The sequence below is a fragment of the Gorilla gorilla genome, chromosome 6, assembly GCF_029281585.2.
Source record: "Gorilla gorilla gorilla isolate KB3781 chromosome 6, NHGRI_mGorGor1-v2.1_pri, whole genome shotgun sequence".
Classification (NCBI taxonomy): Eukaryota; Metazoa; Chordata; class Mammalia; order Primates; family Hominidae; genus Gorilla; species Gorilla gorilla.
Window position 1 is genome coordinate 114,092,990 of NC_073230.2, and position 24,219 is coordinate 114,117,208.

Below are 24,219 nucleotides of genomic sequence, written 5' to 3' on the forward strand. Positions count from 1 at the left end.
ACTGAAAACATAGGCTGAATGAAAGGGGTTGAAGGGAAACCTCAGGTAAGTAGATTATTAACTGGAATATGTAATTTCTTGAACAACTTACTACACTGAAAGTTCTGTGTAAGCTTAGGGGGAAAAAATCCAGATTCCATGATAATATTTTTCTTAAAGAAAGATGGGTTCACACACACAAAACCAAAACCAAACCAAAATTCCATTAACACTGCATATAAGAACAAAGTGCAAGGCCGGGCGCGGTGGCTCACGCCTGTAATCCCAGCACTTTGGGAGGCCGAGGCGGGCGGATCACGAGGTCAGGAGATCGAGACCATCCTGGCTAACATGGTGAAACCCCGTCTCTACTAAAAATACAAAAAATTAACCGGGCGTAGTGGCGGGCGCCTGTAGTCCCAGCTACTCGGGAGGCTGAGGCAGGAGAATGGCGTGAACCCGGGAGGCGGAGCTTGCAGTGAGCTGAGATTGCGCCACTGCACTCCAGCCTGGGCGACAGAGCCAGACTCCGTCTCAAAAAAAAAAAAAAAAAAAAAAAAAGAACAAAGTGCAGACCACATGACACAATCAAATTTTCAGCATGAATTTCTCTGAACTAAAGAAATAATATAAGAGCTCTTTCTAAGTTTCCACCAAAAACAGGGTACATGAATTACAGTGAGGATAACACATGCATTGGCCAGGTGTGGTATAATCCTAGCAACTTTGGGAGGCTGAGGTGGGAAGACTGCTTGAGTCCAGGAGACCAAGAGACCAGCCTGAGCAACACAGTGAGACCCCATCTCTACAAAAAAATAAAAATTAGCTGGCATGGTGGTGCATGCCTGCAGTCCCAGCTACTAGGGAGGCTGAGGTGGGAGGATCACTAGAGCCCAGGAGGCCAAGGCTGCAGTGAGCTGTGACTGACCAGTGCACTCCAGCCTGGGTAACTGAGGAAGACCCTGTCTCAAAAAACAAAAACAAAATGAAGAACACAGGTTAACTTATTTAATCTTCGGTTCATTCAACAAGGATGCACTGAGGTTCCACTGAACCTCAGATTTTCGTCTTTCAACTTAGAGACTCCTTCAACTTGCTAAGGCTATATTTTCTTCTCTAGAAGATAAAATAAATGTCAATGGCTCATCTGTGAATTCACCTTTTTTTTTTCCCTGAGATGGAGTCTTGTTCTGTTGCCCAGGCTGGAGTGCAGTGGCATGATCTCGGCTCACTGCAACCTCCACCTCCCGGGTTCAAGTAATTCTCCTGCCTCAGCTGGCCGAGTAGCTGGGACTACAGGCGTGTGCCACCACGCCTGGCTAATTTTTGTGTTTTTAATAGAGATGGGGTTTCACCATGCTGGCCAGACTGGTCTCAATCTCCGGACCTCGTGATCCACCCACCTTGGCCGCCCAAAGAGCTGGGATTACAAGCGTGAGCCACTGCGCCTGGCCAAATTCACCTTCTTACACACTAAGCCTAAAGGGTGGTGGTGTGGTCAGTCACTTAAGGCAACAGCAGGCCCCTCTGAAAGCATGAGGTTCTGGGAAATGATGGAGCCTGCGGGAAATACATGCAGGCAGCTATTTCTGAAATTATTCAGTATTTGTTAGAATGTGTAATTCCTTTAATATTTTCAAGATTTATCAAAAATAATTAGGAGATTCTTCCCAAGTTTTAACAACATAGTTCTGTTTTTTTGTGTTTTTTTTTTTTTTTTAAAGACTTTAGAGTTGCTGCTAAATGTTACAAATAATACACTAGTCTTATTTGGGGATCAAATAATTCCACTTAACATACTAATTTCTGCCCTCACCACATAACCTCTTCTACATTAAAGTTGTTCATTTGAGATATCAGCCTGTCAAAATAATGAATAAAAATGCTACTATTTGAAAGCTAAGGGCAAACAGATACAGTACTGAACAAAAGTTAGCCATAAATCTAGGCTCACATGTATACCTAGCATAATACTACATAGAAACACCTCAATTCAACTGATATAGAAGACAATGTAGTGAACTTTTCCCTCTCCAGCCCCTCTTCTCAAGTAACATGTGTAATGTTACAGAATAAGCTGCCAATTTTCCATACAAGGCCGGGTGCGGTGGTTCACACCTGTAATCCCAGCACTTTGGAAGGCAGAGGCAGGCAGACTGCCTGAGCTTAGGAGTTTGAGACCACCCTGGGCAACATGGTGAAACCCTGTCTCTACTAAAAATACAAAAATTAGCTGGGTGTGGTACCAAGCACCTATAGTCCCAGCTACTCAGGAGGCTGCAATGAGCTGAGATTGCACCACTTCACTCCAGCCTGGGTGACAGAGCGAGACTCCGTCTCAAAAAAAAAAAAAAACCATACAAAAGGAAAAAGTGAAGAGATGAACACACAGTCAGGTTAAACAAAGTTATCCGCACACAAATTCAACAGAAATATCAAAGATGCTTTTACTACACAAATTTAAACTTCAAACTTTTTACGGGCAATGAGTAGAATACATACTGATTCCATGCAGAACACTGGAATGGGCAAACACTGCTAATTAGGAGGAGTTCTTCCATCTACGCATACTTTCATTCTACAGATGTTTACTAGAGCATCATCTCTAAGCCTGACCCTAGCTGAGGGTTTTCTTCTGGCAGGAAAACTGAACAAAACACACATCTAATACAGTAATTTCTATATGAGTTAAACATTTCCATTTTTTTCCCCAGCTTTAGTGAGGTACAACTGACAATAAAAACTGAATATATTAGCAGTGTACATGTCTTGAAATATGTGTACACTGTGAAATGATTAGCACAAAACAGCTAATTAACCTAACCCAGTATGACATATAGACTCTGTGTGTGTGTACATGATGAGAACATTCAAGTCTACTCTGTTAACAAATTCCAAGTATACAATAATGTTAACTATAGTCATCATGCTGTCTATTAGATCTGCAGAATTTAACCACGTTATAACTGAAACTTTGTACACAACTCTTAAATTATCTATTATTTAATCTCCATCCAAGGATACTTAGTAAATAAACCCAGTAAGTTATTTCTTCTAAATTACTTCCTAATGAACGAAGTGGGATGTTTTATAGTAGATACTGAACAAAAACAACGTAATTGTACCATGTCACATACCTTTAAAAAAAAATGACAGGCAAAAAACGTATGCCTGACAATTACATGTTGTTCCTTTCACAACACAAAATATCATTAAATACTGACTTAATAAGAGTTCAAAATGTTATGCACTGATACATATGTAACATACATAACATATATATATTATGCACTGATACATATGTAATACATATACATATTTGTAAACAGCATTCATGTTGAAAGCCTAACCAATTAGGTACTAGGGCCTAGGGGCTGCCGTCAAAAGTCTCACCTGTCGAATGATACTCTTCACACAACGTACTGGGAGGCCTTGATAGTTGGATTTGATGATCCACTTGAGGAGATGGTGGCCAAGCACTTCGAAGACCATGCAGACATCTGGGACACAGTTAAGGATCGTTTGTGGATGCACTGCCTGGAGTGAGGCACTTATTGAAAGCAGCACCATTGTGTCACTTGCAAAGCACTTATTACTTTATAAAATACAACATCAACCCTATCAGTAATACCAAAAGTGAGAAAATGTTGTATCTCACTTAAATAACAAGAACTGACATTACTAAATACAGGTGTTTCCCAGTATCTCAAGGGATTGGTTCCAGGACCGCTCTCAGATACCAAAATGTACATATGCTGGCCTCTTCAGTAAACTCGTGTAGTATATACATAACCTATTCACATCCTTTCATATACTTTATTTTTATTTTTATTTTTTTTTGAGACGGAGTCTTGCTCTGTCGCCCAGGAGTGCAGTGGTGTGATCTCGGCTCACTGCAAGCTCTGCCTTCTGGGTTCACACCATTCTCCTGCCTCAGCCTCCCGAGCAGCTGAAACTACAGGTGCCCGCCACCACGCTCAGCTAATTTTTTGTAATTTTAGTAGAGACAGGGTTTCACCATGTTAGCCAGGATGGTCTCGATCTCCTGACCTCATGATCCACCCGCCTCGGGCTCCCAAAGTGCTGGGATTACAGGCATGAGCCACCGTGCCCAGTCCATATACTTTATTTAAATCATGTCTAGATTACTTATAATACCTAATACAATGTATATGCTCTGTAAATAGTTGTTATACTCTATTTCTTAATTTCTATTACTTTTTACTGGTGTTTCCCAAATATTTTTCATCCAACGTTTATTAAATCTATGAATGGGGAACCAGCAGATACAAAGGGCTAAGTGTACTTACTCTGTGCCATATATTATTTCACGTGTACTCCAAACAACCTTAGGCAATAATGTAATTAACCCCACTGTAGGCATGAGGACATGGCACTTTCTAGGTATAGAGGGCACTTAGAAAGTGCCAGGTGGCTGAGCCACTACTCAAGCCTACACTGAGCTGCACTCTCACCCATCTCAGCACACTCCCTGGAAATCAGCCTGATGAAACAGGCAAGACTGAAACCTCCTAGGAACTGACATGAAACAAATACAGAGCTCCAGTATCTTAAGTGTCCTAACTGCCTGCCTAAATTTCTACTTGATAAGCTACATAAAACACATTATAAAATAAAAATTTAGTAAACACAATTAAGACCTATTTAATCTTTTCCTTGAATAATATCTTACATTATACAACTAGATCAATTTTAATACTATAGGCAGGTGTTAAGAATGTATGATCACCATTTAAGACATGGTATTAAGACTTAATCTATAATAACAACATCTCAGGAATCTGGATTTTCTTTTCTTAAAAAGACAGGGTCTCACTACGCTGTGCCAGGTGGACTAGAACTCCTGGGCTAAAGATACTCTCTTGCCTTAGATTCCCAAGTAGTCAGTACTACAGGTGAAAACCACCATGCCCAGCTTAATTTTTTTTTGAGACACAGTCTTGTTCTGTCACCCAGGCTGGAGTGCAGTGGCACGATCTCAGCTCACTGCAACCTCCACCTCCTGGGTTCAAGCGATTCTCCTACCTCAGCCTCCCAAATAGCTGGGATTACAGGCGTGTGCCACTATGCCCAGTTGATTTTTCCAGTTTTAGTAGAGACAGGGTTTCACCATGTTGGCCAGGCTGGTCTCAAACTCCTAATCTCAAGTGATCCACACACCTTGGCCTCCCAAAGTGCTGGGATTACAGGCATGAGCCACCACACCTGGCCCCAACTTAACTTTTTCTAATATAGGTATTTCAGCCTTCACAACTATGATACCTCCAATTTCATTATATATTCATGTCATTCATACAGGAAGATTACAAAATGGCTCTGAAACCCTTTGAGAACATTTTATTCATCCCTGGAGGCTTACAGTTGACTTTAGAATCAAAAAAAGTAGTTGATTTAATCAACTATAATAACTGAATATGCTATATTAAAACAATATTATATTATATTGAGGCTTACAGTTGACTTTAGAATCAAAAAAAGTAGTTGATTTAATCAACTATAATAACTGAATATGCTATATTAAAACAATATTATTTTAAATATTTTTAGTGAAAAAGAGAAAAATCTTTCTATACTGTTTAAGAATGTAAGCACTACAGATTTATGCGCAGATAATCTAAAGCCAGAAGTTTCTTACTATTTCCCAGGCTCATTACAAAAACGGCAGATTATTTAAGGACTAAATTTAGCAGCAGGCATAGGGCGAGGCCCAGGATATCCAAAACATAACCTAAGTCTTCTCAAAGCACTTGCATATCTGGATATGATGATTACTTCGCATTTTGCTTAACAGTAAAAATACCCACTAGAACGTATATTTCAAAAACCTCTATTTACCCACGGATTAAGTAGTTTCTCCAAAGAAATGTTCTATTAGCTGTCCCACGAAGGACCTTGCAAGTCGGACACAGAAGAAGTGAGTGCTCTGCCGCTATCTGCTTACTGATTTATCTATCGAAAGGGAAAAATATACTCAGCAGTTAGCAGAAATTAACTGGAGAAAAAGGACAAGGTAACATTAGCAGCCACTGGTACTTCCTAGTATACTCAAGATGAATTTCTAAAAGAAATATGAGGGATTTTCAAAAAGTTTATGGAAAACGTGTATTTTGAAAACACTATGCATAGATTTCAAAAATTTTTTTGCACCAAAATAAACTCATACTAGTTTGTTAAAGTATCTGAACAGGATCTAGTTTGAGGCACTCGCAAGACAAGACATCAGTTTGAAAAAAGCCTCTATCAGAGCAACATGAATTCTAAAATCAAAGCAATAACAAACATCAAATTTATGATGAAGCTTGGGTGAAAAAATGGTGAAATCACCGATGCTTTATGGTAAGTTTAAGGGGACAATACCCCAAGTAAATCGGCAGTTTACAAATGAATAACCGGTTTTAAGAAGGGATGAGATAATGTTGAAGATGAAGCCTGCAGCGGCAGACCATTTGCATCAATTTGTGTGGAAAAAAAGTTTGCGGCCGGGCGTGGTGGCTCACACCTGTAATCCCAGCACTTTGGGAAGCTGAGGCGGGCAGATCACCTGAGGTCGGGAATTCGAGACCAGCCTGACCCACATGGAGAAATCCCGTCTCTAAAAAAATAAAAAATAAAAAATAAATACAAAATTAGCTGGGCATGGTGGCACATGCCTGTAATCCCAGCTACTCGGGAGGCTGAGGCAGGAGAATCTCTTGAACCCGGGAGGCGGAGGTTGTGGTGAGCCGTGACTGCACCATTGCGCTCCAGCCTGCGCAACAAGAGCAAAACTCCATTTCAAAGAAAAAAAAGTTTGCACCCTAATTGAAGAGGACAGATGACAGCACAAACAACAGCCAACACCACAGACTTCACGACTGGTTCAACTTATGAAATTCCAATTGAAAACTGAAGCTGAGCAAACTTTCCACTCAATGGGTGCCAAAACCACTGTTCCCAGATCAAGACAAGAGCAGAGCTTTCAACGGAAATTTTAAACAGGTACGATCGAGATCCTGAAGCATTTCTTCAAAGGACTGTAACAGGACATAAAACATGGTTCTACAGTATGATCCTGAAGACAAAGCACAATCAAAGCAATGACTACCAAGAGGTGGCAGTGGTCCAGTCAAAGCACTAGTGAATTAGTGAAGAGGAAAGGTCACTGCAACCGTTTTTTGGGATGCTGAGGCATTTTGCTTGTTGACTTTATGGAGAACCAAAGAATGATAACACCTGCTTATTATCAGAGTTAATTTTGAGAAAGTCAGTGAATGCTTTAGCAGGAAAATACCTCAGAAAACTTCACCAAGGAGTCCTTCTCCACCATGTAAATGTTCCTGTTCATTCCTCTCATCAAACAAGGGCAATTTTGTGAAGAGTTTCAGTGGAAACTCATTAGACATCCACCTTATTATCCTTATTTGGCTACTCCTAATTTTTGCTTCCTAATCTTAAAAAGGGCATCCATTTTTCTTCAGTTAATAATGTAAAAAAGATTTCACTGACATGGTTAAATTCCTAAGACCCCTGGTTCTTTGGGGAGCAACTAAATGGCTGATATGATTGTTTACAAAAGTGTCTTGAACTTGATGAAACTTATGTGAGAAATAAAGTTTATATTCTTTATTTTTGTCTTTTAATCTAGTTTTTCTATGAACATGGTGACATTCCCTTGTATAAAAACCTTCTCAAATATATAGAGTGAAGGAAATGCTTCCCTAGTTGATCATGACTTAGTAGATGCATAAACTGGATGTCATTTTGGAGTTTAAATCTGGGAAAAAGCCTTATCCTTAGGCTTCTGACATTTGTGAAAGTAAAATATCAAAATGGTGGATCTGTTCCAAACATGATATAAAGAGCAAAAAATCTGAGAGAAGCCAGAAGACCACAGCTACTGACACAACCTAGCACCCATCAGTCATGTGCCTCTGAGTAAAGTGGTCCAATTTTCTTGAACCTTGGAAAATGAAAGTACTGCCTACTCCAGGCACACAAAGGGCTATCTCAGAGGATCCAACACCCACATAAAGAAAAAGTATTCATGACACTGAAGGCATCATCTCTTCTCTTCATTTTTGCTTTCTTCTCTGAGCTACAGGTTTTGGGATACTTTGCTCTCTGTCACTTCCCCCTGGAGCTACCCTTTGCCAACTCCTCAGGTAGAGGAAGGAGAAGGATAACATGCCAACCCTTTCTACAATCCTAATTCACTTCCTCCTGAGTCCCCATCAAAACCAACAAGCATCCACATAACTTAGTAGCATGGTCAAAACTGATATTCTCAAAAAAGAAAGGAAAGTCAAGAGACACCTTTGCTTGTCTTCTTCCTAGACACACTTCCAAAGGTAACTAGTATTAGTGAGAGGTGAAGCCAGCTGGACTTCCTGGGTCGAGTGGGGACTTTGAAAACTTTTCTGTCTAGCTAGAGGACTGTAAATGCACCAATGTGCTCTGTGTCTATCTAAAGATAGTAAATGCACCAATCAGTGCTCTGTGTCTAGCTAAAGGATTGTAAATGCACCAATCAGCACTCTGTAAAAACGCAATGACCAGTGCTCTGTGTCTAAAGGATTGTAAATGCACCAATCAGCAATCTGTAAAAACACACTAATCAGCACTGTGTCTACCTAAGGGATTGTAAGTGCACCAATCAGCACTCTGTAAAATGGACCAATCAGCACTCTGTAAAATGGACCAATCAGCAGGTCCATTTCTCCAACATGGGCACGGACAAATGAGGGAATACAAGCTGGCCACCCAAACCAGCAGCAGCAACCTGCTTGGGTCCCCTTCCATGCTGTGGAAGCTTTGTTCTTTCACTCTTCAAAATAAATCTTGTTGCTGCTCACTCTTTGGGTCCACACCAACTTTAAGAGCTGTAACACTCACCATGAGGGTCTGCGGCTTCATTCCTGAAGTCAGCGAGACCATGAACCCACCGGGAGGAACAAACAACTCTGGATGCGCCACCTTTAAGAGCTGTAACACTCACTGCAAGGTCCGCGGCTTCATTCTTGAAGTCAGTGAGACCAAGAACCCACCAGAAGGAAATGGACACATTACGACTAAGGCCATCCTTTTAAAAAACATGAGAAACACCTAAACTTATAGCTGACCAAGAAACACTTTCCTCTGTTAAGAATCACTAACTTCTGTCAGGATAATTTAAATACTCTGTGGATCATATTCTAACAAGAAACAGAAAAATGTAAATTGAGCAAATTAATCTTAAACTGAACAACTAAAGTAAGTGAATACAGACTTAGGAGTAAACAATATTGTTAAAAATGATTCACATATGTCTTTAAAAGTTCATTTTTGCAATACCAAGGAAATCTGTATTAAGAAGTCTCCAATACCAACGATATCTGATGAGATATCAAGAACCCGTTAATGTCTTTGGTGAGTTTTAAGGTTATGTTTAAAAGTTCGTATTTTTTTCAAAGATTCACAATGACACAGAAGTAAAAGGACATGACTTCTAGGATTTGCCCTATAATAATTCAGCAAGAAATGATAGATGAATCAATTATGGCCAGACCATGACAATTATTAAACTTGAGTGACGAATTTACAACAATTTACTGTAGTATGATCTCTTTCATATATGTTTGAAATTTCTCCCAATAAGTTTGTAAAGAAAAACAATAAAGGTATTTTCGATCAAGCACTGGCTTATGTCAGATTTATCAAGGAGTACAGAAAATGCAGAGTATAGAAAATGCATCATTTTACTTTTCCTTAACTTTTGCAATATAGATAACCAGGAATAAAATCAAGAAAACCAAAATGTTTCCATATTCACCTGACAGAAAGATGAGCCTCTGCAGGACAATTATTTGAAAGGCTCAGTTGTATCATTTTGGAAACAGAATTTGGCAATTATTAGTACTATTCAGAACTAAGAGCAGTCAAGCGCCACCTTGGGATGTGGACATTTACAGAGCATTTTTCCTTTTATCTTAACCAATGCTCCATTTTCACATGGTGCTTTGCAGCCACTGGGGCACACACAGATTGTCCTTATGCACTGGTTTTAGAAAGTTTAAAACACAAAGAAGTGGTGCTGATGTATGCTTTTATCTACCACCACAAAAAAAACTTTACCACTATTAATGGGAAGAGATCAATAATTAATTCCACACCAAAATTAAGTCAAGTTATTGTGTTAAAAATAAGTTTCTAAGATGCTACTATACCAAACACCCCAAAAAGCCATGAAAACTATTCTAGGTGGACCACTTCATAATACTTGACAATGTTCCTAGAGTGTTTATGTTGAAGGTGATACAGCAGCAAACAGAGATTATAGGAGCTTGAAATATTTTCATTTTTTAAAAGGTAAAAATATAAATAAATCAGGAAGTAAAGGATACGTATCCCATTCATGCCTGAAATCTTGAAGTCGTCAATGAGCTGGACCACCATGTCTTTGTTTGGGTCACTGGGATCACTTTCTCGAACCTATGCCAAGAAAAATGAATGCAAGAACACAGGAGTTTAAGACAAAGCATGTTTTCCCATTATAACACCAATACTGTTTAAATAAAAGTATATTTTAAAATAAAAAATTCATCACAAAGTTATAAAAAATAAACTTTATTTATTTATTTATTTATTTTTTGAGACAGAGTCTTGCTCTATTGCCCAGTCTGGAGTGCAGTGGTACGATCTCGGCTCACTGCAACCTCTGCCTCCCAGGTTCAAGTGATACTCATGCCTCAGCCTCCCAAGGAGCTGAGATTACAGGTGCCCACCACCATGCCTGGCTATTTTTTGTATTTTTAGCAGAGATAGGGTTTCACCGTGTTTGCCAGGCTGGTCTCGAACTCTTGACCTCAAGTGATCTGCTCGCTTTGGCCTCCCAAAGTGCTGAGATTATAGTCATGAGCCACCGTGCCCAGCCAAACTTGACTTTAATTTAGTATTACCCAGAAAAATCTTTCTGTAAAATTTTAAGTCATTAAGTTTTCTTATATCATTCACATTTTTAAAGTACTTACACATTTGAGCAATTTTATTTCATCCAAGGCTGTCTCCGTATAATGCTGGGCACTTTTTACAACTTTCATTGCAACAAATCTTTTCCCCCTAAAAGAAAAAACAAAAAAAAAAGTCTATTTATCTATATTATCAGTAGAAAGAATCACTGGTATCCAGGTTGAGCATCCCTAATTGGAAAATGTAAAATCCAAAATGCGCCAAAACCTAAAACATTATGAGTGTGTCGACACGATGCCACAGTGTAAAATTCCACCTCTGACTGCAATCAAAACTCAGTAAAAGATTTGTATGTTGCACAAGATTATTTAAAATATCGTATAAAATTGCCTTCAGGGTATGTGTATACGGTGTATATGAAATATAATGAATTTTATGTTTAGATCTGGGTCACATCTCCAAGATAGGTCATTGTGTATATACACAAATATTCCAAAATCCAAAACACTTCTGGTCTCAAAGCATTTCAGATAAGGGATATTCAACTTGTAATGAGATCTATCCAATACACAGAAACATAAGCTTTCCTTTAAAATAGTACTTTTCAAATGATGGGGCCACATTAAATAGTAGTATGGGTCAAGACAATCTCTTTTATGCTTTGTTGTTTTGTTTTTTCCCTAATTAAAATAAGACTAGATAAACATCAGAGTTATCACAAATATTACACACCAACCTAATAGTGAAAACCATTCTCTTTTAACACTTTTGTTTCAGTACACACACACACGCACCAAATTTTGTGTGTGTGTGTGTGTGTGTGTGTGTGTGTGTGTGTGTGTGTGTATGGAGTAGCAATAAGTTTCTTACTATGGGTCATGGCTTTGAAAAGTTAAAAATGACTGATTTGAAAAGCCTATACTATACATTATGTTTGTCTGATATGGATGAATTACTAGAAAAATAATATAATCCCAGTGTAAAACAATTTCAATGAATTAACTTTGAAATAAAGCTGGAAGCAAGTAATATTTTAAGATTTCAAATGAACTTCAAACTAAGGCAGGGGGCAGGAAGGAATCTAGCCAGCTGAGGCAGGCCTGTGCTAAGCACTTCACATACCTCAACAAAGCAGTGGTGACCCTCAGCCATACCTTCTTAGAACACAGATGTTGAACTACTCCAGGAAACAAATGCACAAATGACAAAGAACACTTACTGCATATCCCAGCACAGCCAGACAGTAGAGAAGTGCCCCCATCCAAGCTTTCTAATAACATGATACCGGCCATTGAAGAGGTCTCCAATTTTCACTGGATGATATCCACCTTAAAAAACAAGAAAGAAAGAAAAAAATTCAAAATATTCGAAAAGTAGTAATAACATTTCATCTCTTTTGTCAATTCTTGATGTCATTAAAGAAAGCTCTACATAATACATGCAGACTAAAACATGTTTAATAATACAACATTTTTTTCAGGAATATCTTTCAACAAGAAAAAGTGTTGGCTGGATGTGGTGGCTTACACCTGTAATCTCAGCACTTTGGGAGGCCAAGGCAGGTGGATCACTTCAGGTCAGGAGTACGAGACCAGCCTGGCCAACACGGTGAAACCCAGTCTCTACGAAAAATACAAAAATCAGCAGGGCATGGTGGCGAGCACCTGTAATCCCAGCTACTTAGGAGGCTGAGGGGAGAGAATCACTTGAAACTGGGAGGTGGAGGCTGCAATGAGCCTGAGTGAAAAGTGTGCAACTGCAATCAAGCATGCGCAAAAAGTGTTCTATGAATTCCTATTACACTTCTTGTTTTAATTTAATTTAAAGAGGCAATGAACCATCTAGCACACCGTAATGAGAACTTGAGGTTCTCTATTTACTTACTTTACTTATTTATTTTTAAGACAGGGTCTCACTCTGTTGTCTAGACTGGAGTGCAATGGCATGATCTCAGCTCAATGCAACCTCTGATTCCCAGGCTCAAGAGGTCCTCCCACCTCAGCCTCCCAGGTAGCTGGAACTTCAGGCACACACCACCATGCCCAGCTAATTTTTGTATTTTTTGTAGGGACAGGGTTTCACCACATTACCCAGGTTGGTCTTGAACTCCTAGGCTCAAACAATCCGCACATCTCCCCTCCCAAAGTGCTGGGATTATAGGCATGAGCCACCACGCCTGGCCAAGGTTCTGTATTTCAATCTAGGTGTGTACATTATGCACATACCAGCTCTTGGTATTTAAAGACTTTTTTTCTCCTAAACAAGTTAAATTCAAATCTTTTTGGATATGTACAAGAAAACTGACCAAAATAAACAATGTTTACTTTGTATAATTCTGCATACATTAATGGTTTATTAATAACTAACTAGAAACTGTACAATGATGTCTTAATTTACCCTCTAACAGGGCTTGTTCCTCTCATCACTCTTCTGCCAACTCCCAACTCCTGCCTGGAAACATTCCTCACAAATGAAGAAATGAGGCCGGGCACGGTGGCTCACACCTGTAATCCCAGCACTTTGGGAGGCCAAGGCGGGCAGATCACCTGAGGTCTGGAGTTCAAGACCAGCCTGGCCAACACGGTGAAACCCCATCTCTACTAAAAATACAACAAATTAGTCAGGTGTGCTGGCGAACTCCTGTAATCCCAGCTACTCGGGAGGCTGATGAAGAAGAATTGCTTGAACCCAGGAAGCAGAGGTTACAGTGACCCAAGATCGCGCCACTGCACTCCAGCCTGGGTTACAGAGTGAGACTCCACCAAGAAAGACAAGAAAGACAAGAAAGAAAGAAAAGGAAAGAAAGGGAAGAAAGGGAGGAAGGAAGGAAGGGAGGGAGGGAGGGAGAGAGAGAGGGAGAGAAAGAAAGAGAAAGAAAGAAAAAGAAAGAAAAAGAAAGAAAGAAAGAGAGAAAGAAAGAAAGAAAGAAAGAAGAAAGAAAGAAAAAAAGAAAGAAAGAAAAGACAGAAAGAAAGAAAAAGGCAGGCAAGGAAAAGAAAAAAGAAAAAGAAAGGGGAGGGGAGGGGAGGGGAGAGGGGAGGGGAGAGGAAGAAATCAGTTATAGAGGGCACCCTATTAAGGTAGATTCTTGAGGGGAAGTAGGGTGCCTCACTGATATCTGGCATGAGAAGTTCTTCACTTCGCATTTTTAAGCAAAATAAGCAAGCTACAAACTAGCATGGATAATATGGTACACTTTTTGTGAAATACGGAGGATAAGATGTTAGGAATGGACATTCCTGGGTATAAAATTACTCTTAAGTCTCTATCTACATTTTATTCTTTTTATCTATGCTTTTTCAATTTCTTCAATTTTTCTAAAACAATATTTTACTACTTTTTTACTTTGGAAACAGATTTTTCATTCTTTTAACATTTGCTTTTTTATTGTAAAGATGTTATTTCTTTTTTAATCTGTAGAATTCTTACAAATTACTCAATAAAGATGTGGATGGCTTGTGCCTAGTCTTAAGAGCTCTAGAGCAGTTGTAGGAAGTATCTAACAAGATCCTTCAATATATTCCCAGAGGGCTCTCAATAATACTTCAAGAATATATTTATGAACATTTAAATTGTGTTGGATTAGTGAAGCAGGAATCTGACCAGATACTGAGTTCGTGAGATTCTTACCCTTCTATTGCCTCTGCACTTGCTTGTCCTAGATTTGAATCTCAAGGTGTATGACAACATTTTGGGCTAAATATATGAACTAAATGATAGTGAATTAGGAATAAAATGTAGCAAATTATTAAATGGCTTACTACTTAGAAGATTAAACAAATTAATTAAAAGAAATGAGCTCTGAGTTTATAATACAGTTATTTATTTATTTATTTATATTTTTTGAGACCGAGTTTCGCTGTTACCCAGGCTAGAGTGCACTGGCCATCTCGGCTCACCGCAACCTCCACCGCCTGGGTTCAAGCCATTCTCCTGCCTCAGCCTCCCATGTAGCTGGGATTACAGGCTTGCACCACCACACCTGGCTAATTTTTGCGTTTTTAGTAGAGACAGGGTTTTGCCATGTTGGCCAGGCTGGTCTCTAACTCTTGACCTCAGGTGATCCGCCCACCTTGGCCTGCCAAAATGCTGGGATTACAGGCATGAGCCACTGCACCCAGCCTACAATACAGTTTTGAAACCATTAAAATTAACATTCAAAGCAGGAAATGAAACAGTTTATCCAGTATAATTAGGAACACTGTGCGAGGCACTTTATTTTCAAAACTATGTTCCATGAAACAAAAATAAACTATAATATACTGCAGGTGTTCAATAGAGGAGCAGGGGAGTAGGAAGGAAGAAGGGAGAAGTTCTGTTTGAGAAACGCAGTGTTGAACAAAGAAAAGCAGATTTCTTGACCATAGGCCTAATGTTTTAATACAGAGTGAGAACCTTTAAGAGAACAGAAAATGCTGCATATTCCTGACATACGTGTTCATGGAATTATTTCTTCAGAGACCTAGTTACATTTTATAACACAAGTATTTAGGAAAGACTGATCTATCATAATTCTTGAAACCACCATACAAAGTAGATGGTATTATTTTTACAATGCTACAGAGAACACCAAGTATCACAGATTATGAAGTACTAGGTTCACGGCTGGAAACTAGGTCTGACTCCAAAACCCATGTTTTATCAACTAGTAAGAAATACACTCCAATTTTAATAACTAGAGGACTGCTTCCTGGTCTTAGTACACAGAAAACATGGGATGTCTTAATTAAAATCTATATACTACTTAAATGTACATTATTGCTAATATTTAAGTCACTAAATTTAAAAATAATTTATGCATAAAAAGAAACCTGTATCACTAGTATATGTTTCAGATTCAAATTCTCAATTAGCCGAAGTGTATACATGTGAGCAAAAACAGAAGAGCACTATTTCCAATGTAATCACAGTGTAAGCATAGCAGCTCCTTTTCTCAAGGGCTTTGAAAGCTAACAACAACAAAATTACTACTGGAGTAAAGTATCCCTGAAGCCCTCAGTCTAGCTAAAAATATTATCTCTATTAAAAAGGCAAATTACACAAGAGGGGCATTTTTCTTTTAAAGAGATGCGGGCTAGCTCTGTCACCCAGGCTGGAGTGCAGTAGAGCAGCACGAACAGGGCTTACTACATCCTTGAACTCCTGGGTTCAAGCAATCTTCTCAACTCAGCCTCCAAGAAGTACATGCCACCATGCCTGGCTAGTAATAGTATTTTTAAAACAACTGAAAGTATAACGCACTTAACTTACTTCTATTTTGAAAACATGATATACACAATTTCAAGTCTATGTATATTCTCATATTGTTAACTCCTGGTTTCCTACACAATCAAGTATCTTCTGACCATTCATTTTTCATTCCCTTCTCACAGAATGGCAGCCTTGCTCACAGGGCATCTCCTCTAACACCCACGCTGCCAGAAGAGTGGTCTCTGTCCCGGTGCACCAGACCACACTAACCTAATACCCAGGGAATCTGAAAAAATGAACACTCCAGTAACTCCACCAGAAATGACCCCAATTCCCTGGGCTTAGTTAACTATGTGCACCATAATGGCTATTAGCAATGGAACCCCATGGTCTACCACATTGCCCAGCACACAAGAAAACAGGTACAGTCACTAGACAAAGACTCAAAACTTTATTCAGTTTGCTGCTTCACCAGAGAACAGAAAAGGAGTATGGGACAATAACACTGCTATGGACCCTGCGAACAGCATTAGGCAGGGTGCCAGAAAGCCTCACGCACTTGAAGATCACCATGACTTAAGAGTTTGGTTGATAACACCTGTACACGTCACTATTTGTACTATTTAATATAAAAACCATGCATTTATCAAATAGTTGTGTGTTGGTTTTTTTTTTTTTTTTTTTTTTTGGCTGCTTAAAAAAACAAATCTTAGCCAGGTGCAGTGGCTCACACCTGTAATCCTAGCACTTTGGAAGGCTGAGGCAGGAGGATTGTTTGAGCCCAAGAGTTCAACACCAGCCTGGGCAGTACAGTGAGACCCTGTCTCTAATAAAAAAAAAAATCTTATCGGATTACAAACACAAAGGGAACAAGAACAAACTGTTAAGTAACCATTAAATTCATTGCTCTGGTTTCTTCTACTTCCACGCCTCTAGCACAGCCAAGATTTCTGTAACTAAAACTCTACCTATGCTAATAAGAAGACTCCAAAGAAGAAAATTTTAAAACTCTCCTTTTTAGCTATTTGGGAGACTTACTGGCCAAAGATAAAGATTCCCTTTTCCTTGCCTAGCAAAAATAGATTCTATTTATAGAGTTAACCAGAAGTTCAGAACTCCATGACAATGTTCTGGAAGTATTTTCAACAAAGTCTCTTTATTTTCTTAATAAAGATAATATTAAGTATTACCTGAGTTCCGCTGAGAATGCTTTCTCAGCCCTCTGATTGTGGGATTTCTCTACATAAGCACTGAAAACTTTCAAAGGACTAGGGAAAGCTGAGAATCACCCCCAACACACACAATGATTAAAAAAAGGAAGGGGTGGAAAAAAGAAATTTGTTCACAGTAACATAACATAAAGACACATTCTGTGTCACTGAAGATTTTAATATTTCCTTCCCCCAAAATTGATAAAAGCAAGCAGACATAAAATCAGTAAGGATATGGAAGATTTGAACATACTATCAACCAGCTTGACCTAATTACCATTTATAGATCACTACACTCAACAACAAATACTCTCTTCAAGGGCACACAAAACATTTACCAAGATATATAATGTACTAGACCATAAAACAAGTCTCAATAGAAATAAGAGGATTCGGCTGGGCATGGTGGCTCATGCCTGTAATCACAACAATTTGGGAGGCCGAGGCAGGTGGATCACCTGAAGTCAGGAATTCAAGACCAGCCTGGCTAATGTGACAAAAACGCCTCTCTTACTAAAAATACAAACATTAGCTGGGCGTGGTGGTGCATGCCTGTAGTCCCAGCTATTTGGGATGCTGAGGCAGAATCTCTTGAACCCAGGAGGCAGAGGTTGCAGAGTCGAGATCACACCACTGCACTGCAGCCTGGGCCACAGAGTGAAACTCCGTTTCAAAAAAAAAAGAAAGAAGAGGATTCAAATCACACAAAGTATGTCCTCAGACCATAACAGAATTAAATTACAAACCAAGAAGAGAAAATACTCAGAAATTTGGAAACTAAGTAACACAATTCAAAAATAACCCATGGGATAAAGAAGAAATCAAAAAAGAAATTAGGAAGTATTTCTTACATTAAGTGAAAATGAAAACTTAATATATCAGAATCTATGAAATGCTGTTAAAGCAAACTCAGAGGGAAATTTATAGCACTAAATGCCTACACCAGAAAAGATCTCAAAAAAGTAATCTTAGTTTCCACCTTAGAAAACTAAAAAAATAGCAAACTTAACCCAAAGCAAACGGAAGAATGAAAATATAATAATATGAACTATAATAAGTAAAATAAAAAAGCATAAGAACAGTCGAGAAAATCAGTGAAAACAAAAGCTGGTTCTTTAAGAAAATAAAAGCAATTAACAAATTTTTGGCCAGGCAGATTGGGCAGTGAGAGAAAACACAAATTACCATCATGAGCAATGAGTGAGGTAATGTCACTATGTATTTTTGAGGTATTAAAAAGACAGAAGGGAATATTATCATGTTATACCTATACATGTGAAAACTTAGATAAAATGGACAAATACCTGAAAAGTCACAAACCACTCAAGGTCCAAACAGAAAAAAAAATCTGAAAAACCATGTATCTATTTTAAAAAATGAATTTATTGTTCAAAATCTTCCCATAAAAAATGCATTGGTATATTTTATCTTGATATTATGAAAAAAATACTACAAATTCCTCCTAAAAAGTAAAAAAAGAGGAAATACTTCCAGTTTTGATCCTATGAAGCCAGCATTTTTTATGCGAAAGCCAGGCAAAGACATTATAAGAAAACTGCAGACCAATTTTCCTCATAATGTGGATACAAACGTTCCAGACAAACGTTCAACAAATCAAATCAAATAATATATCAAAAGGATAAAACATCATGATCAAATGGGGTTTATTCCAGGAACACAAACTTGGGTCAGTATTCAAAATCCAACTGATGTAATTCATCATAATTAATATGCTAAAAAAGAAAATCTATATGATGAGCACATCAGACACAGAAAATCATCTGACAATATGAAACATTCATTCTTGATCACAATTCTCAATGAAGCAGGAATAGAGGAACATCAATGAAAAGCCCACAGATAACATCATATTTAACTATTAAAGACCAAATGCTTTCCCCCTAATATCAGAAACAAGATAAGGATGTCTGCTCTCCCCATTTCTAGTCTGCTGTTTTGGAAGCTCTAACTAGTACAATCATGCAAAATAAATAAAAAGGCATCACTGCTGGAAAAAAAAGAAATAAAATTTATCTTTATTCACAGACAAGCCACAGAGATGTATGTGGTTTTGCATATATATGTGTGTGTGTGTGTGTGTGTGTGTATGTATATATGTGTGTGTGTGTGTGTGTATACGTGTATGTATATATATATATGCACAGTGGCATATGGTTTTACATACATATATATATAGATGTATGCATGTGTGTGTGTATATATATATGTATGTGTATGTGTGTGTGTGTGTATATATATATACCACGCCTGGCTAATTTTTGTATTTTTAGTAGAGACAGAGTTTCACCATGTTGGCCAGGCTGTTCTTGAACTCTTGACCTCAGGTGATCCGCCTGCCCCGGCCTCCCAAAGTGCTGGGATTACAGGCACAAGCCATCATGCCCGGCCTAGTCATATATTCTCTTGAGTGAAGTAAGAATCTGTTCAATGATTTTGATCACTTTTCTAACGGACTGTCATTTTCTTATCACTGTAGATATTCCGTATACATGTTAATACCTTCTTGGTTATACATGCTGCAATTCCGCTAATATTAACCAGTTCCAAAAAGTACCTGGTAATTGTCAGGAAAGTGATTAAATCAGGAAAAAAAAAACACATAAAAAAGAGCTGGTAAAGTGAAAATAAAAACATGATATGCAGAGATATCAATGAAACCTTTTGATGACTTGCTTTTTTTAAAAGCACTGAGAATAGACGGCATGACTTGCTATTATGTATGCACTAACCACCACTTTCCTTCACTGAAAAAAAAAATTATTTACAACATATGCAACCAATCTTTTTACTTCAATGAAAGGATATCTTTAGATTATTAAGATGTGTGATACAATGTAAGGACACAAAGGACTGCAAGAAAATCTTAAAAGCTTAGCATATTTGTTGTCAATAATGTTCTTATGAATATTATTGAAATATCTCATTTACAAGAAAAAAACAAATAGGTAAATGTCATTTAAAAACCAAGATTTTCAATATAAAAGAGTTAAAATGTAAGTTTTTAAAAACAGTACAAATGATGTGTCAATGGAGGTTTATCAATTCTAACAAATGTACTACTCTGGAGGAGGATGCTCATCCTGGGGGCGGCTATGCATGCGTCAGGGCAGGGAGTTCATAGGTTATCACTGTGCTTTCAATTTTGCAGTGAACCTCAAACTGCTCTTAAAAAAACAAAAACAAAAACAGAAAAAACAGGCTAGGCACGGTGGCTCACGCCTGTAATCCCAGCACTTTGGGAGGCCGAGGTGGGCGGATCACAAGGTCAGGAGATCGAGACCATCCTGGCTAACACGGTGAAACCCCGTCTCTACTAAAAATACAAAAAATTAGCCGGGCGTGGTGGCGGGCGCCTGTAGTCCCAGCTACTCGGGAAGCTGAGGCAGGAAAATCGCTTGAATCTGGGAGGCGGAGGTTGCAGTGAGTTGAGATCACGCCACTGCACTCCATCCTGGGCGACTGAGCGAGACTCCATTTCAAAAAAAAAAAAAAAATGCAGTCTTTTTATTTCTTTGTGGTCAGGTTGAAAGGGCCTAGAAAGAATGTTTCTGTAAAGACAAGACTACCTACTGCGTGGGGACACACAAAAGTACAGAAGAAGGTGACAACATGAAGAATTCATTAGACAAATTCAAAAGGTGAAAGTCTAAACAGACAACTAACTAGGATTCTAATATGAATTAAGTGCATGATGTTGTGAACAAAGCATAATTCTGGAATAAAATTAAAACCACCATTTCAGATAACAACTATCTTCTCAATGTAAGATAGCAAAAATATTGCCCAAGTTGGAAATGGATTGTCTGTCAATGATTAGTAAGAATCTCTGGTAATTGGCCTTCATCAATAAAATTTGACAATCATTCTTTAGCTAATTTAGGTTATAAAAGAAATAAGAAAATAAATTATCGCTTTAAAAATTCACAACAGCCGGGCGCGGTGGCTCACGCCTGTAATCCTAGCACTTTGGGAGGCCCAGACGGGCGGATCACAAGATCAGGAGATCGAGACCACCCTGGCTAACACGGTGAAATCTCATCTCTACTAAAAATACAAAAAAAAATTAGCCAGGTGGGCATAGTGGCGGGCGCCTGTAGTCCCAGCTACTCGGGAGGCTGAGGCAGGAGAACGGCGTGAACCCGGAAGGTGGAGCTTGCAGTGAGCCGAGATCGCACCACTGCACTCCAGCCTTGGCGACTGAGCAAGACTCCATCTCAAAAAAAAAAAAAAAATTCACAACACATTCTTCCTAAGATTTGACAGTCACATCCCTGAGCTGTGAAGAAAATGCCTGTAGGTGATATCAATAAAAATGTTTCAACCTAAGAAAACACTACTTTCCTCATTAGTAATTTAAAGCACAATTTAAATTACATTCACCACAGCAAAAACACTAATAATAATAATAATACTAAATATAAAAAAAGCATCAAGACTAAGGACTTTTTAAAAGCACTTAGTAGCAACCAAAAATATAAACAATAATGAAGCCTCTGGCACAACCATTAAACTCCCTTGAAACTGGAAGAAATTCAAAAGCAGTCAATCAGAGAAGCCATTGTTATTTAAGAACTCTTGAATACAAGTTAATCTCTGTTATTACAGTCAAATATTTCCTATAACAGTAATGAATGGGAGACTGCTCTAGAGGAAAAACCAGAGCAAAGGCTAACATTCCAAAAGACACGGGAGGATTCCTATTTATCTACGACCTAAAAAAGTAACAACAGGCTGGGCATGGTGGCTCACGCCGCTGATAATCACACATGAGGCAGGAGGATCACTTGAAGCCAGGAGTTCGAGACTAGCCTGGGCAAAAGAGTGAGAGTCCCCCATCATTCCAAAATTTAAAAAATTTTGCTGGGCATGGTGGCGCATGCGTATGATCCCAGCTACTCCGAAGGATCACTTGGGTCCAGGAGGTCGAAGCTGCAATGAGTAGTGATGACACCACTGCACTCCAACCTGGGAGACAAAGTAAGGCCCTGTCTCAAAACAAAACAAAAAAAACAAGTAACGACAAAAATTACTTAAGGGTAAGATAAATATAAATGAAAACACTATTTTCCTCATTAGTAATTTAAACCACAATTTAAATTACATTCACCACAGAAGAAACACTAATAATAATAATACTATCAGAAATTATGCTGTGCTGAATGTAAATTGTGCTTTAAATTACTAATAAGGAAAATTGTGTTTTCTTTTTATAAAATATAAAAATATAAATGGATTCAGAAACCATTTTTGCAGTGAGATCACACAGATTAAAGGTCAGTCCACTGATTGAGCAACCCTGAATACCTAAAATGTTCATGTCAAGGCCAACACATAATTCTAAACCCCTGCCTACTACCAATTACTTAACAGATATTTATGCTTGAATTCAGGGATGTCGATTTGAATATCAGCATTGGCATTTACTACTATAACATTAAGCCAGTTACTTAACCTGTGTCAGCACTTGCCCCAGCTACCTCACTCAAAACTACACCTGGGTATATATTATGTGCCACGTTAGTGTTTACTGTTCTGCCAGTACTCTAACCCACTGTGACTAATGACAGATTAACAAATGAGCAGGTCAGAGTTACGAGTATTGTCTATGGCTATTTAAAACCGTAAAACTAACTGGCCCAAAGCATAATCCGATTCATTACAGTAGCCCAAATAGCAATCCAGGTATGATAATTTACAGCTGGTAAATGTCACTTAAAAAATTAAAAGACCAGGGACGGTGGCTAATGCCTGTAATCCGAGCACTTTGGGAGGCTGAGGCAGGCGGATCCCTTGAGGTCAGGAGTTTGAGACCAGCCTGGCCATCATGGTGAAACCGCATCTCCACTAAAAATACAAAGATTAGCTGGGTGTGGTGGCGCGTGCCTTTAATCCTAGCTACTGGGGAGGCTGAGGCAGGAGAATCACTTGAACCCAGGAGGCAGAGGTTGCAGTGAGCCGAGATTGCACCATTGCACTCCAGCCTGGGCAACACAGTAAGACTCCATCTCCAAAAAAAAAAAAAAAAAAAAAAAGAATAAAATATCTTGGAGTACAGCTAACCAGGGAAGTGAAAGATCTCTACAATAAGAATTACAAAACACTCTCAAAGAAATCAGAGATGATACAAATGGAAAAACAGTCCATGCCCATGGACAGGAAAAATCAATATTGTTAAAACAGCTATACTGCCTGAAACAATTTACAGATTCAATGCTATTCCTATCAAACTATAAATGGCATTCTTTACAGAATTAGAAAGAACTATCTTAAAGTCCATAAGGAACCAAAAAAGCCCAAAAAGCCAAGGCAATCCTAAGCAAAAAGAACAAAGCAGGAAGAATCATGTTACCTGATGTCAAAGTATACTAAAAGGTGACAGTCACCAAAACAGCATGGCACTGATGCAAAAACAAACACAAAGACCAATGGAACAGAGTAGAGAGCCCAAAAATAATGCCACACACCTACAACCAGCTGATCTTTGACAAAGCTGACAGAAACAAGCAATGGGGAATGGACTTCCTATTCCATAAGTGGTGCTAGAATTACTTGCTAGCCATATGTAGAAGACTGAAACTGGACCCCTTCCTTACACCATATACAAAAATCAAGATGGATTAAGAGTTAAATGTACAACCTAAAACTATAAAAACCCTGGAAAGGCCGGGTGCAGTGGCTCACGTCTCTAATCCTAACACTTTGGGGGACCAAGGCAGGCAGATCACTTGAGGTTGGGAGTTCGAGACCAGTCTGGCCAACATGGTGAAACCCTGTCTCTACTAAAAACATACAAAAATTAGCCGGGTGTGGTGGCGCATGCCTTTAATCCCAGCTACTGGGGAGGCTGAGGCAGGAGAATCACTTTAACCCGGGA

The 24,219-nt window shown here is 38.7% G+C and overlaps 1 protein-coding gene across 26 annotated transcripts in view; it reads right to left on the reverse strand.

The window, feature by feature from the left end:
• Positions 1 to 24,219, reverse strand: part of SRPK2 (SRSF protein kinase 2) — a 287,622-nt gene that overhangs the window by 44,929 nt on the left and 218,474 nt on the right. For all 26 annotated transcript variants that reach the window (XR_010134723.1, XR_008681377.2, XR_008681376.2 and 23 more), the window contains 4 exons: positions 12,143 to 12,251; positions 10,986 to 11,073; positions 10,359 to 10,446; positions 3,373 to 3,479 (listed from right to left, as the gene is read on the reverse strand). Coding sequence is in view for 22 of the 26 variants with exons in the window: in XM_055392575.1 (XP_055248550.1) it covers positions 3,373 to 3,479; positions 10,359 to 10,446; positions 10,986 to 11,073; positions 12,143 to 12,251 (392 nt within the window). In the remaining 4 variants the exon portion in view is untranslated. The remainder of the gene's footprint in view (positions 1 to 3,372; positions 3,480 to 10,358; positions 10,447 to 10,985; positions 11,074 to 12,142; positions 12,252 to 24,219) is intronic.